Source organism: Haliotis cracherodii, unplaced genomic scaffold (assembly GCF_022045235.1).
Source record: "Haliotis cracherodii isolate W230 unplaced genomic scaffold, xgHalCrac1.p SCAF_9, whole genome shotgun sequence".
NCBI classification, from domain to species: Eukaryota; Metazoa; Mollusca; class Gastropoda; order Lepetellida; family Haliotidae; genus Haliotis; species Haliotis cracherodii.
Window position 1 is genome coordinate 30400860 of NW_027266343.1, and position 17068 is coordinate 30417927.

General features: G+C 40.4%; 1 protein-coding gene across 1 annotated transcript; it reads left to right on the top strand.

The window, feature by feature from the left end:
• Window positions 1–7881: 7881 nt before the first annotated feature.
• On the top strand, window positions 7882–13220 carry LOC139452629 (zinc finger protein 436-like). Its single transcript, XM_071234166.1, has 3 exons — window positions 7882–7963; window positions 9574–10482; window positions 11268–13220. Exons 2-3 carry the CDS (start codon window positions 9579–9581, stop codon window positions 12470–12472), a joined length of 2109 nt encoding a protein of 702 aa, XP_071090267.1. The 5' UTR covers window positions 7882–7963; window positions 9574–9578; the 3' UTR covers window positions 12473–13220.
• The last annotated feature ends 3848 nt before the right edge of the window (window positions 13221–17068 follow it).

Here is a 17068-nt window from a genome sequence, read left to right on the forward strand (position 1 = left end):
CAATTTTACGGCTCAACGATACATCAACGAAATTCTACTACCAGCACTGATCACAAGAGCCTGTCTCCACAACAACAACGTTGATGTTCTCTCCTGGCCCTCCAGATCCCCGGATTTGAACCCGATAGAGCACATGTGGGATGAATTGGATAGACGGCTACGCCGACGTAAACCACAACCCCAGACGTTGCAGCAGTTGGCTTTTGCGTTGCAGGCCGAGTGGGCTACCATTCCCCATGATGTGATTCGCATACTCGTCTCTTCCATGGGCAGGCGATGTCAGACCGCTATTAATTCCAACGGGGGACATACGCATACATTCCTTATCTGAATATGCATATGATAGACCTAATAACGCTGTCGCTGAAGCAGATTGGAGGTTTTATTGACGGGTTAAATTCATATCATCTCAAGGTTAAAATAATGAGAGACAATCCCAGAACTCCTCATGCTCCAATTGAGTTGACAAAGCGAGAAGAAAATTAACCGGCTTGGGTCGATCTCAGATTAGGTAGCAAAAACATTAAAAAAAGGGTAGAATTTAGATCAGAAGGAGAACCCATGGACGTGGACAGGGTCAGACCGGAAGCCAGATGCTACACGTGCAACAGTACCGGCCACAAGTCACGTGATTGCCCCAGAAGAATCCAACCGAGACAGATCAACGATGTTAGCTGCAAGGAGCGGTTCACTGATGGAGATTTCAACCATTAAATTTATCCTATAAGTCGAAAACAGAAGATTTTGTATATTTAATGCGGGTGTGCAACGTGTTTGTTATACAAGGGAATTCGTATTTTGCTGTCAGGAACGTATAAGTAAATGGAATTGTGCATTTCGAGATACGTATTTCCGAACTAGATTGTACAAATACCGCCGAGGTTATGATAAAACAATGTCATAGTATATTCAATCATTTATGCGTCGTAAATCAACTGCATAACACGCAAAACTTCTGTGTATGGTGCTCATTTGCACAGTCACGAGATGCTTTGCGAACTCGTGATTGTCATGTTTATTTCATGAGTAGTCGCATTTGTTGCACCTTGCCCTATCGTTTTGCCATGAGTCCAACAAAATAAGGCACTTTTTCTGATATGCTTTTCATTAAAAAATAATTCGATGTGAAGGAAGTGTGAAATCAAACTCCGGAAGGGGCGATAACTCTGTTCAATTTGTACAATGACATGATGTGAAACCCACTTCTTTTTCTGAACATTACTTTCTAAATCTTAGTGAGTGAGTATGGTTTTACGCCGCTTTTATCACGACGGGGGATATCGGAAAATAGACTTCACACACAGAACCCATGTGAGGAATCAAACCCGGGTCTTCGGCGTGACGAGCCAAATCTTTAACCACAAGGCTACCCCAACGCCCGTATACTAAAGTAAAAACAATGAGTAAGAATGTGTGGAATGACTGAAATATAACTTGAAATAAATAGGGACATAAGAATAAATGTCTTGCCTTTAGACGATATAACGTGAAGTCGTGAGTTCGAATCCCAGATTCGACCTGTTTATGTTCCTAGGTTTGTCAGCACTACCCGTGCTCGTTGGTTTCCTCAAAGTGGTGAATGTCTATGACCAACACCTTTGGACGTTCCACCCACATTAAGCCGACACGCCGTGATATAACTTGAATACTGTTTACACCAGCGTCAAATAAACTCACTCGCTCACTCGCTCACTCTCTAGAAATCAACTTAACCTAACGAACCAATGTCTTCCAATGTTATCAATGTTAGACTTATGAAACAAAATCCGTTCATAGCGATTAGAGGTTCACTGTAAATATGTTGCTGTTAGCCATTTGAAACAGGAAAGGTTGGAATGGCGTGACCATACTTAACATACAGGGTGTAATTCATGCATATTAACACATTAACATATTACTATATAAACTGCAGGGCAATAAAAGTACACGCCCATGTTTGATGGTGGCTTGAAATGAAACAAACAAAAAATATTGTTTTATATTCTAGCATCTTATCAATGACACACCAGGTCAGCCTAAGCAACGTTTTGATAACGTTTGTAACTTATTTGGTCAAATCCAATTTTCAAGTGTATGTACATTCTTTTGCCCGTCAGTTTATATACATTTATTCACGCGCGGATGTCCTTAAATATATAGCTTTGATAGCAAGGTTGTCAAATTATCCAAGTGGATTTGGCTTCGCCATTCGATTATTTCGAGCTGATAGAAAGAAAAACAAAACACAAATATATATTCATCGAACAGCTTTACACATTTGACAGATTTATAGTAATATTTTCTGTAATGCAAGTTATAAACATTCCCGATAAGCCCCAAACAAACGTTTCTTGGGTTTGGAGATGTTGTACTAAATTAACTTAAATTGATATTGATCAACGCGAACAGGATCTGAACAGCTTTTTGTTCAAAATTAAGAAATGATGCCAAATATAGTTTCTAATTAACCACAAGGTCGTGCGCTGACACGTGATCTCCTTTGACGAACGACAGATGCCACAAATTTCTCGTTATTTTGAACACTTGAAATAAAAAACTAAGTGCACATGCACTCTTTTCAAAGGCTCTGTATTCTAAACAGAGAATGTCGTTAGGTCATTTTCCGATCGTTGATAGCCCAGCCAATCGTGGTTTGTTTCGCTTGTACCATAAACCTTCTTTGACGTGGAGTTTAATCATTATTCCCGACGAGAGGTCGTAACAAAATTATGTTTGTGTATATGAGCAATAATACACGGTTGTTTTGGGGTTTTTTTCTTCATTGTTTCAGCTCTGTTGTTAAATATTCCGTTCCGTGGAATGTAGGTAAAGAAACTGTCAGGGACCAAAATATCAATACGAGCAGCCACGCACACTCACACTCACACAGACACAGACAGACACGCACACACACACACACACACACACACACACACACACACACACACACACACACACACACACACACACACACACACACACACACACAGACACGCACACTCACACAGTCACACACACAGACACAGACAGACACGCACACTCACACACTCACACAGACACAGACAGACACGCACACTCACACACTCACACAGACACAGACAGACACTCACACACGCACACAGCAGGAGAAACAACAACAATAACGCACCATGGTGTTCGGGTCTACTTAAGTTAAATATCACTTTCGGCTATTTCCGTCAAGACTGGAAAAAACTTATGCCAGCACCCTCTGTTGGCAGATCGTGGTCGCCGCTTTGGAAAGGTGAAGGTCATGCAGGTGGAATACGGTAGGGGCGGCCATTTGGTAGTCAAGTGGGAAGATGCTGGCAAACATATTTCGCTATATGTACTGGATGTTCTGAAAAGCAATGTGTGTCCCTTATAATTGTTTGGCGCCCCTTTCAGAGAAAAATAATATTAATAACCAAATGAAAAATAAACAAACATTCAAACCTCCCTCTCAATATCCGAAAAGCGCCATGTTTTCATTGCGCCCTATTGAACTTGTTTAGATATACCGCTAAAAAGTAATTAAAAAACATCCGATCCTTTCATATTACTATATTTAACCTAGCCTTCAGGTGTATGTCCGTTCGTCTACCCTGTCCAGTACGTTGTGTATTCTGGAATGTAAAGACTTTAAGTGTAAGTGAGTATGAAACCCGGTGTTGCGTTAATTCTTGCATGGACGTGCGCCACAACTATCTGTAGGTAATTAGGAGGTACGGTCCTCGCGTCCCACGCTTCTGGACATGGAGAATCTATCACGGTCTTGAGAGTTGCAGAATGGCGCCCCAGCCTCCCAACAACAAGAGGGTAGCTATTTTGGGTCCCCTGGGAACAGCAAAGCCAGTTTCAACATGCCGATGACCTGAAACCCCAAAACACAGGGTGAGCTACAGTCCCTCTGCGTCTGTCTCCCTTCCGTGCCGCAGATGCATGGCCTTCACACGTGACGTCAAACAGCGTCAGGTTTCTTCAATCTATACTCACTGGCCAGAAACTACATGACGGTTTAAAGAGCAAATTATGTTCGACGTGTTCCGTAAAGGAAACGGTACCATAGGGACTGAACTACTGCATCCAAGACTAGTCGCTAAATGTACAAGTTACCGAGAACAGATATAATGCTCCGTGGAATACTAGTACCTCTTTCCACACGAAATCAGTGCTATATCTACTATATATACGTGTTATAACTATCATATATACGTGTTATAACTATCATATATACGTGTTATAACTACTATATATACGTGTTATAACTACTATATACACATGTTATAACTACTATATATACGTGTTATAACTTATATACATATATATAAGTACCTCTTATATTATTATATATATATATATATATAATCTGGTACGACATGGCATGACCCGAGGACCGTACCTTCTTAACATGGTACTGTGATTGATTCGGTGATTAATTAGATCCTACTTCTGTACAGTAGCCCACGTGTTGAGATGATGCTTGTGATTAATATATATATAGTAGTTATAACACTGATTGTGTGGAAAGAGGTACTAGTATTCTACTGATCATTATATCTGCTCTCGGTAAGCTTGATTGTGTTTTTTTGTGTATTTAATGCTTGTGCACCATATATACAGACAAGTGATCTTTTCAGGTGTAGAAGGATTAATTATACAAAAAAAACAGCGTCCAGATATATTTGCTTGTCAAAACTCCTTTATGCACACTCTATATATTTATATATATTTATAATGTAAACCAAAACAACGCAAAATATGTCCTCCGACATGTTTCATTCGTTTTAACACGGAGAATGTTGTATTTTGCTATAAATTATATATATTGGACTGTAAACTCGAATTGCCAGTATTTTTCTTATATAAAGAAGAACTTAACTTCTAATAATTTTCCTCGTCTAAACATAACGCTTGACTCACTGTATAACTCCGGCGTTTGTCATACGTTGCACAATGATCCCCTTTCAAGAGTTTCCCAACTCTGTTTTGACCCTGTTTATGATTATAATTGGAACAAAGACCAGTTACGCTTGTCTCGGCGATGGTCAGATTACTCTAAGTAGGAACCCCGCCGTCCGGTCCTGTGATCAATTCGAGATCCTACTTCTGTACAGTAGCCCACGTGTTGAGATGATGCATGTGATTAATACGCAGTTCTTGAGAACTTGAGTGTTTATTACTTAAAATAACCGTTTAATTCTTTGATCAAACGTCCTGTACAGTATTGGAAGTGAGTTTACACATTATCAGCGAGATGTAGAACAGCCATGAATATTCGCATGTAAACCGAGGGTTGATAACATGAACATTTCAACGCCATCGGGCATGATGACAAGTATTCAATGTTTGTGTTAAAGGATGCCATGAAGGTATATCCAAAGACTGGAACAGCTAACGGAACACCTAACGGAACACTTGATGTAAATACATTGTACGTCACAGTAGAATACGGGACGATGGGGTTGCCTAGGGGTTAATGCGTTCGCTCGTCACGCCGAAGGCCCGGGTTCGAATCCCCTACATAAGTTGAATGTGTGAAGCTCATTTTTGTGTCCCCTGTCGTGAAATTGCTGGAAGATTGCTTAAAACGACGTTAACCCATACTCACACAGTAGAATACAAGTACAGTAAACTACGGTTATAACGAACACGCTTATAACGAACCGACGGATATAACGAACTTACTTTTTGGTCCGGACTATTTGCTGTAGTTATGCTGTATATATGCTTATAACGAACTACGGTTATAACGAACTAAAATTAGTAGTCCCTTTGAGTTCGTTATAACCATACTTTACTGTACCTCTTTCCACACGAAGTCAGTGCTATAACTACTAACGTGTAGAAAAAAAACCATCTGGGGTTCCAACAAACCATCTTAGGTTTCTGGCACATCTGACATCTGACCGAGAGGGGTGGGGTGTTGGGGTTGGGGGTCCAGGGGTCATGTGGTTTTATCGCCGAAGTATTACTGAATGTAAAGGTAGGATTAAACATGTAAAAAGGGTATCCCTGTAGATGGATAGTAGTATTCTTATAACATCACATGCCCTCAGATAATATTAATTGTAGCGGCAAATGAATGCAACGTCACGCCAGTTTTCTCAAAGAATGGATGTGGTTCACGGGGCATTGGCAGCTTCGAATGTTGGAAAGCACCAGTGTTCTATTAATGGATCATTATTGTACTACGTATGATATTACGTATTAGCTCCACAGCACCCTGTGTGCAGATTACCTGTTACATTATCTTGTCTTACTATCCAAGGGGGCACGGGTGGCCCAGTCGTCTAAGGCGCTGCGATTCGCTGTGCAGATTTTCGTCCCTTGGGTACGCCAGAAACCTATTATTGTGGGTTCGAATCCCGGTTCGCCCTGATTATGTTTCTAGGTTTGTCAGCACCATACCCGTGCTCGTGGGTTTCACCGAAGTGGTAAACGTCTGAGACCTGCATCACTTCTGGCTTTCCTCCTACATTAAGCTGACACGGCGTGATATAACTGGAATACTGATAAAAGCGGCGTTAAACCCAACTCACTCACTCACTCAAACTGACACGACTCACTCTAACCATCCAAGGGGTACAAATTTATGGGTCTGTGCTCTACTCAAGACTTCATCGTTTTTTCACATACTATCTTTTCGTGCGTAAATTCAACTCTTACATAATCAAGTCAGTGGTCGATATTTATATTGGTTACCACTGCAGCCTGATGGAACTGACCGGGGAACCCACCGACGCCCATGACCAAAAATACTACACGATCACAGCGGGCGGGCAGACAGCCTTTGTTAATTACTGCAGCTGAGTGTACACAGACATTACGCATGACTGAAGCTCAGCCGGGGGAAATATATTATCCCGGGGAAGGGCTACCTAATAAAAATACATGTCCCTGAATATGGATATTCGATGTTTTTTTAACCTGCTATTTATATGTCTTATTCAACATGGCAATGATGAAGGGAATGGCATCCTTTCAGACATCCACCAATGTCTAAAGTGCATGATGAGTATATAGTTACGTAAAAAGAGGTAATTTAACTGGAACGAATATTTGATGGGGTATGAGAGAGTTGGTGAAACGTTTGCATCTTCAATATGTAACGAGCGCATTTATTTCATCGGGAGAATTGATTTTTTAATTTGTTCTGTCAGAGAGTCCATTAGAGCTTGTTGAAGTGACCTCGTATATTAATCGTGTCAACAGAGGTGAAATGAAAAAACACCTTTGTCATGATAGTTTGGTGTGGGAGAAAGCTATCTCGTGTCATTATTTTCACGGAATCGTGATTCCCGAGCGTGAAAACAAAGTAATTATCCTTTTTGAGAACATGAAAAACAAACAACCTTAATTTACACTGCTCGTATGTTTGAAATTGTGTGTGTGTGTGTGTGTGTGTGTGTGTGTAGAGACTGGTGGGTCTAAGAACGGTTGTGTGTTATTTTCAAATACAAATAAATCGGAGAAGCTTATTTTAATTTCATCAGACTCATTATGTTTTATTACAAATAAGGAAGAGCTGCATCCCTACTCTGTCCATATTTTGACACGTAATATTGCCGTGGGCCTTTCTGGCAAGCAGTTGTAACACATGTGTCGGTCTATCCGTCGTGAGCGTGTGCAAACGTAATATTATAGGTCCGCTTCATCATCATCCTCATGATTTTTACTAATATTTCATATCTAGTGGTAGCAATTGTCTACAAATGTCTTGTAACTACGACATGTTATATGTATGTACCATTTATTAACTTATTTTTTTTAATTCTCGAATTCGACCATTTAGCTAAAGCCAGAAAAAATTATGTTAATGTCGCATATAAAGTTTTTTTTAGCGGCAGTCCTTCTCATACCAGGGGAGATAATTCCGGGAAATGATTAAAATAAATCCCAAGATGGCCTCCATCAAAATATTTTGGTGTTTCTGGTTACAAATTACTTAGAATTAGGCGGTTTTCTGTGACTGTGTTCATCACAGGTAGGTAGAATAACGCTAATTAGTAATTGTGAAGTAGATTTTAGTCTTTGAGGTTCCTTATGCACGCCTTTCTCACAAGTAACAGAATCTTTTTCAGCAAAAATTGCAAAAAATGTGACAACCTGCCGATTGGCGAATGTCTCTGAATGCAGTAGAGTTGATCGTTTCTTATATTTTTTAATGTCAGCAATCTCGTTTGGTCATGTTTTAGAACGCATATATACTTTATGGATAGTGTATCTGATCCAATATGTCGACGAACCAACAACACCCGGCAACACTAAGGTTTCCTTATATGATTCTAGAAGGTACAGTTTAGCAGACGAACTGACATATCCATCCAAAAACCGTAGCATCGGTTTTTTTAACGGTAACTAAAGTTTGATTTGAATATTTTTTTTATTCAGTGATCAAATAGATCACCTGCAAGTTATTACTACATATCATTTTAAGACAGTTTACGTGAAAATAATTAACGATGATCATGAACAAGTACCAAAACTTGAAGAACATTTTATGATTATTTTGAGGTTTATCGCCCATTTTTCAAATGGTGATGGTGTCGCATAAGAGTATATTAGTAGCATAAAAAAAAACATGGTGGATAGGTGTTAGGTGAAATGCATGTGTACCACATTCATTCAGTCATAATTTTCAAAATGTACACACTTGAAAAACACATTCTGTTGCACCAGAGACCATAACAGTATATTGTCTCTGGTTGCACCCTGATGCATCCTGTAGCCACGCAGGGATAAATGCTGATCATTGTTTCAAATCCAGTATTTATCCTTTTTCTGATCCTTTTGCATGTTGGCCTGGCAGCATAATGCATACCCTCAAATTTCTATAACCTGCATCACCTTAAGCTTTGTTCCCATAAACAGACATGTATTGAAATAACGCACTTATTAGGAAATACTCATTTTGTACCTATGTCTATCTGACTCCCAAGCAGATTGAGTAACAGTTGCAGAATGAAGAAAAGCTGTTATATCATTGATGTTTAAGCATGAAAAGAAGTCATGAGGTGCTTGTTAGTGTCATAATACAGATGTGAAATATATAGATTAATGTGTCCTTGTAATATACTCTCATGACACCAGCAGCAGGGTTGATTACATGTACCATATTCGACCTAATAAGCGCCCAGGGTGCTCTCAAAATTAGAAATAAGGGGCTCTTATTAGAATAAAGTTTTGGTGAGAGAAAAAACAGAGTTGAAAGATTGTAAATTCCGTGATTTATGCTGAATGATACTAGAGAAAAGTCTGTGCGTATTATACACGACAGATATATTTTTCCAGAATTTAATTGCCCATAATTAAGGATGCATATAACACACGAGTGCATGTTATATACGAATAAATAAGTCTTGTGTACATTAATCAATCAGAAGGGGTGCTAGGATTGTTCACTAGCCATGCAATACGGTAATCATTGTCTGGCACCATGGTATCATCATGTTTCTATTAATTTTGTGCAAAAATTATCTTAAATTGAAGACAGTATAATCAATAAATATTTGTCATTCATTATGTGTATCCAAATTGTAAAATTGCAAACATATTGTACTGTTATTGATGAATATTTTTCTATGTGTATTGCAGGCATCATGGCTAGGTTTGATTTCAGCCGCAGTGTGATGGAGAAGATTCTGAGGCGAGCCTTCCTCGACGGAGTCATCGAGTTATACGAAAACTCACCAGACGGGCGAATCCATTCTGTTGCCCTGGAAGGGACACTGTCATTAACCATCAACAAAACAGATTCATTTAACATCAAGCTGTACGAAATAGCCCAACGAGCACAGGAGATTGACTGTGACAGGAAGGACCCCCATCATCTGGCTGTAGTCGGCAGTCACTCTCCATCCTCATCACCTGTTTCTGTGGCCAATAGCGAAGTCACAGAAGCCAAAGTGAAAATTGAACCTGACGAGAAACAGGAAATAAAATACTCTTGTACAGAAAAGGACATTTCAGAGCATGACTGTGATACTCATCCTTGTGATTCTCATAGGACCTTGAAAGAAATTTTGAATAGGAGAAACATTTCTGAAATTGCTCATGATTTAAGTAGAAGCAAGAATTCAGCCAGTGTAGAAAAAGAATCCAGATCTAGAGAACAGTCACCTTTATCACCGGCGTTTAGTTTAGGAAAACCAACCACACCATCATGGCTGTCTGTATTGGACAAAGTTGAAAAACAGTCTACATCTTGTTCCGATGTTTTAAGAAATATTGTAAGATCAGCTTCAAATGAGCCCAAAGAAAGATATTCCCCATCCCTTTCTCGAACTCAAGAGGTAAAAGATCGATATGCCATGCAAGAGTCACTGCCAGACAAAGGGAAGCAGATTGAGTCGTCAGATTCTCAGTTGAAGGGGGACAGAAAGTCTGGTGCTGGAGATGGACTTCAAGTGTCGGAGATGTCTGAATGTTGTAGTGAAGATGCAGAGCAAGAGAGAAGCACAGACAAACATAGGCACGATCGAGAAGCTGAAGACAGTGATGAAGGTTGGATATTATTTATGTATGTCGAGTGTAGATTGTGACTCAGATGTAATACTGTACATGTTCTGAAAAAATTGGATGGTGCATGTGAGATAATTATAAATATTCAGTGTGTATCATGAATATAATATTGTGGCTGCATGTGCAAGACATAACACTGGTGTGGTCCAGTGTACTGGGAGTTGTTTCAGTCTTAGTGCGTTGCCACACTGTCAGATGAATACTTGTATATCTCCCACAGCGGAGATTTATCAAGGATTCCCTACTAAATAAGCTTGACCAGCTGTTGACAGTTAACTTGGGTAAACAATGTTTTATTTTGTTCAAAATTGGGATTTTTTAAAGTTCTCCTTTCTTAATTTCAGCGAAATGTTATCATGGTATAATAACATTGCTTTTAATCACCTCCATGGTCTAGTGGATAGAGCATCTACCCGGAGAGTGGAAGGTCGAAAATTTGATACCCTGGCCACATCATAACAAAAGTTGTTAAAATGAGGTACATGTTGTTACCTTGCTTGGAGTTTGTAATTCAGGGGATAAAACTAGGACTGGTCATTTCAGAGTCAGTATGATGTTCCTGAGTGGGGTATCCCAGTTAAACTGTGGCGTGGTATCTCAGTGGGCAACCACTATGAAACCAGCATTAGTCCTGACTAGTGCAAGCAGCCACACACATGTGCATGAACATTGCTATATATGTGCAATAATCCGGAACAGGATGTTAAATCCCATTTCACCTCACCTCATATGCATCCCCCAGTCATGTCCTATCTGACTACTTGCAGAACCTGATCTGATTGTGATAGAAGATGACGAGGAAGTTACAGTGAAGAAGGAGACCACGGACTCCTCCAAATCATGTGCCAGCAGTAAGGACCTCACTGCCATCGAACCAGGGGAGGTATGGAGTGGAGCTAAACCATCCCTCATGTCCCCGCTAGACGACCAACATACTCTGCCAGAGATGTTTGTCACAGCCTGCCCTCTGTGTCAGGTGTTCTGTCAAGGCCGGGAAGTGTTCTTGATGCACATCGATGCTCATCGCCAGAGCTACGAACGTGTTTGTCTCGTCTGCTCCCAAGGAACGCTTCCTCTTGAGAGCCTTCTCTTCCACCTTGTTTCGGATCACGGTCCACGAAGTCCGACAGCTCTCCTGCAGCAGAGTCAGCTGGTGGCCACTGCCGAGTCCACGGGGGAGATCAAGTGCTACCAGTGTGATCGCAGCTTCTCCACCATGGCACTGCTGGAGCAGCATTTAGAGTCCCATGCTAGTCCAGTCTCTCAGTCTAGTCCCCAGATGTCTGACCATAGTGCAGGGATGAACAACTACAGCTGTGAACTTTGTGGGGAGGTTTTCCCCGATCCCGGTCTCTTAGCAAATCATCACAGGAGGCAGCATATGGGTCAGTCAACATCCGTAGTCATCACGGACGAGGATTCTCAAGGTATGTCAGAATGTGGAGCAGAGCCGGATGAAGGTGGATCAACGTCAGGTTCTCCAAACAAACCGCTCCCCTTCCTGTGCCAGCACTGTGTCCGGTCATTCCGGTCGTGGAGGAGTCTGAAGTACCACCTTCTCACCTGTCATGGACTTCAACATTCGTGTGATGTCTGCATGGATGCCTTCCCGACCTTGCTCTCTCTTCAGCAGCATGAACTGAGTCACAGCGATAAGGCAGCCAAGCCCGTTTACAGATGCACCATCTGCAACAAGATGTTCGGCTCACTCACACACTGCACATCGCACAAGCGAGTCCACACGACATCGAAGCCCCACGTCTGTGATACCTGCGGCAGCTCGTTCTTCAAGCGAGGCGACCTCACCAAGCATGTTCGTACAGTGCATTGCCCCAACAAGCATTTTGTGTGTAAGGTCTGTGGTCGTACTGGCACAAGGGCGGACAACATGCGAGTGCACGTCAAGATACATCAGAAATTCATGACCCGTGATCAGATTGACCTCCTCATCGATGAGGTGTATAAAACTTAACTGCCATGAACATTAGTTGGTGAGGAAAGCCGACAGATTGTTTCCTAAGATTGCTACAGCTGTGAGACTTTGTTATAATGTGCATTGCTATAATTTGGGTTTACTTTATGCCAAACAACATTGAAGTTGTTGATTTTTCCCGATATATTTTGTCTTTCAAATTTTTCGGAATGGTTTATATATTTTGCATCTCAGAAGAACGTAGTTTTTGGTAATGGAAAAAATTAATGTTCTGGTAAGATGAAGTGAGTGAGTGATTTGGGTTTAACGCTGTTTTTAACAGTATTTCAGTCATATCACGGCGTGTCAGCTTAATGTGGGAGGAAAGCCAGAAGTGATGCAGGTCTCAGACGCATACCACTTCGGTGAAACCCACGAGCACGGGTATGGTGCTGACAAACCTAGAAACATAATCAGGGTGAACCGGGATTTGCACGGTTTCTGGCGAGCCCAAGTGACACAACTGGTCAGATGAAGAGTTTATGTTCTTCTTGTGCAAGACTCGTCAACTATGTCAGTTTCAGTTTGTCGTTATGCAATTAGGAGATACAGTTGCCATGTTTCACTATACCAATGTATAGGAAGGGCAGTAACAAATCACTGAGCAATTGGTGCATCGTGATACTGTGTCACACAATATGATTACTCTATCGGTGGCTCAAGCATCGATACGAAACGATAAAAGGATATTTAAGGTGACATGTAAAATGGTAGGTTAATTTTAACAACGATTTCGTACTTGTATGCAGAAGATATCTCTTACCACTGTTTATCAAATGTCTAAACCCTACTAAATAGTATTAAGTTGGGTTAATATCCATTTCCTTTTATGGGAATGCTTTTCTAGCATGTCAAGTTTCGAGCATCGTGTATCATGTCGCTACCTTACTATCAAGATATGTATTGTATAGCATCCTAAATGTCAAGATATGTATCATATTCAAATGATAATCATATGTATTATAACCATGGCTACTGCCCAAGTGGTAAGTAACTCTAGGTATAGTGTGCAGACATGTCACTTAAGACTATTTCATAAGTTTACTCTCGCCTTGTCAAGTTGTATTCAACTTCAATGAGCATTATTTATTGGACATTATTTTTGGTCTTTTGATGATGTCTTGCATGAATAAGTTTTATTTGAAATTGCAAGTTTAATAACAATACTGTTATTTTCAACAAACTGATGTGTTTCTGAGACAGTTGCCATGGATACATTTGCTATGGTTACTGTGAGTATGCACGATCAGCTTATATATGCAAAACCAGATAGACCAGAGTCCTAAGTATACATCAAATTGTTTTGATTTGAACAAGCTGTTTCTAGACAAAGTTCATTTGAAACAAATTCTTTTTAATTATTGTTCCATGTATGGCATATATGTTCCAGTTATCAAAATGGGAAGTTATTTTAACAATTTACTGTTACAGTGGTTACCATGGTAACCACAAAAGGGTGATTATCAAAGTACTTTCTTTGTTGAATTGAGCTGCCATAATTTGTATCCATAAAAGTGTATCTTTTTACCTGTTGTTTGCATTTATATTGTTTATACAGAGTTTTGTATTTATTTGGATTGAACAATGTTACTGCATGTGGTGTGTTTTCTAGTCAGAATAAGATATATATGTTATGGATAGTTGTATGTTGATAGTTTTATCACTTGTTGAAAGTTGCAATACTGAAACTCATGCAAATGCTTGGTATGTAGCGAGACTGAAATACTAGACACAGATGACCTTGTTCTAACAGAGGAAACACCCTGCTATGAAGCAGGGCTGGGACGGGTCCACATTAACTACCCGCATTCTAGTGTTGGGACGTTACACCGATGCATCGGGGGATCGTGATCTTTTAGTCCTTGATACAAGTATCGGTGACAGTCACACACAAAGTAAAAAAAAAGTATCGATTCTTACCTTAAATGTTTGCTTTATAACTGTTACACTAAACACTAATTACTAATTATAAGTAATGAAAGTTTATAGTAAAAACGTAAATATTTTCATCCATTTTGTCATACACTGCCATCTGTAAATGAGGTATTTGGCCATCCTGTCTATGAAAAAGATGGCTTACGGACCATAGATAAGACCCCATGCATATATCGTCATATGTAAGGTATCGTGATACGTATCAGATCACACAGTTGGTGTATCGTCCCAGCCCTACTGGGTACTTGACCCCCTATTACCCGACCCTACCCAGATCACACAGTTGGTGTATCGTCCCAGCCCTACTGGGTACCTGACCCCCTATTACCCGACCCTACCCAGATCACACAGTTGGTGTATCGTCCCAGCCCTACTGGGTACCTGACCCCCTATTACCCGACCCTACCCAGATCCCACAGTTGGTGTATCGTCCCAGCCCTACTGGCTACCTGACCCCCTATTACCCAACCCTACCCAGATCCCACAGTTGGTGTATCATCCCAGCCCTACCGGGTACCTGACCCCCTATTACCCGACCCTACCAGATCACACAGTTGGTGGACTGTCCCAGCCCTACCGGGTACCTGACCCCCTATTACCCGACCCTACCAGATCACACAGTTGGTGTATTGTCCCAGCCCTACTGGGCACCTGACCCCCTATTACCCGACCCTACCTGGGAACCTGCTGTAGGTTTCAAGTGTTGGGCACAAAATGTCCAGTTTGGTAATTGTTGTACTTGACCCCTGGCAAAAACTATTTAGATAAAAGTATAAAATGAACTGATCGTGCAGACACTGAAGTTGACTAAGTTTTATCTTTGCTCAAACTTATATGGTGCAGTCGGGTAGCCTAGTGGTTAAAGCGTTCACTTGTCATGCCGAAGACCCGGGTTCCATTCCCGGCATGGGTACAGTGTGTGAAGCCCATTTCTGGTGTCCCGTGCCATGATATTGCTGGAATATTGCTAAAAGCGGTGTAAAAACCGTACTCACTTACTCAAACTTATACAAGGAATGCGTGTATATTCAGAAAGTAATAGGAACATTAGTGTCACCATGGAGTTTTATTGTTAATTGTCATAACACAAATATATCACAATGACTAACCATGATGCAGGTGTCCTGTAGGTACCCGGGTCCCACTCATGACCCACCTGACCCAAGTACCTGAGTTGACCGTCCCAGCTACGAAGGAAAATCCCCATCTTGTAGAAAAAAACAACTCAAGAGTACATGAAGACAACTGGTTATGTTTCCCACGCAGTGTAGTTTTGTTGTTTTGTAACTGTTAACATACACAATTAAGGGAATTGGTACCAGTAGATGGAAGCATTTCCTGTGCCATGGGTTGTTAATTAGTGAGTATGGTAGATCAATTGATATCAGGGATTGTTTAAAGTGTGTAAGATATGCAATCTTTGTTACATTGTATCTTTATGGTTGATACTGGATAAGAAATCTAATATTTGACATAATCACACTGTCCTGTGAAGGTATTGGACCATAAGGAAAGAACAATCCTAACATGGTTATTGGTTAATAATAGATATATTAGTATACATTGCAAAACATAGCTTTACCAACACTTAATATATACCAATACTGGAACAATAGACCTAAGTTATGCTACAGTACTCAAAGATATTGCATGTATGTATTTTAAGTTTCATGTAAGGAAGGAAAGTAGCTTTTTGCATTATCCCTGTTCATATCAACTGTGTTCAGTAATGACTGTAGTCACCAGACTGAAAGTTACACATGATGAGTTTGAAGTTAATCAGTGTCATTAAAATCCTATCTGTGGCTCCATGATGCCTTGTAACATTTAACTTTGGGCAGTAGGGATCATTGCTGTTTGTGATTCTTTCGTTTAGAATATCGGAACCTGTATATCCTGTTCTGCTCCTGATTAAACTAGAGTTAACTTTCAGAGAAGTGCTTGTCAAAGTCTGCAACTATAAAAACCAGTGCTTAGTAGTTGTAAGTAATGTAACTATCGATATGGAGGATTAACAGTAAATGTCACTATTAGGGTGTAACAGTAAATACTGATTTGCATCATCCCGAGGCAAGGGAATTAACTGACTGTAAAAGTCCAGTTACCACCCTTGCAGAACTAGGCTGGAATTTCTGGGCTTGATCATAGCACCACCAGTGGCTGTTATGAGTTATTTCCCTTGCATGTCCCTCCTATTGACCAATCAGATTCCACCTCTCATATTATTTACTTAAAACGAAATGGCAGCACCCAGTCATGACGATTTGATCAATGTTCAAGATCTATATTGTGATCAAGCATGTCTTACTTCACAAAGTGCATCAAATCACGTGAGCACCTTGATTAAAAATTGGAAAAGATTTGGAAAATATCTGTTGACTCTAAGTTGAGGGTACACATGCCTTTCAAAAACTGCAATCAACCGAAATCTGCACATCAGTTTACAAACCTGATGTTAATTTCGCTACGAAATTTTGATTTGTCTATGCATAGACTCGTTAGTCCAGCCAAAATATACCTTTCAGCCCTTGCCTCAGGGAGATGAGTGTTTTGGGTGAAAAGCTGCCAATATGCGGAATTATTCAGTCCTACATCACTTAACTTCCCGAAATAATTCGGACCTCGTAGAATCCAAATGTAAACCACCCAGAATCAGAATGA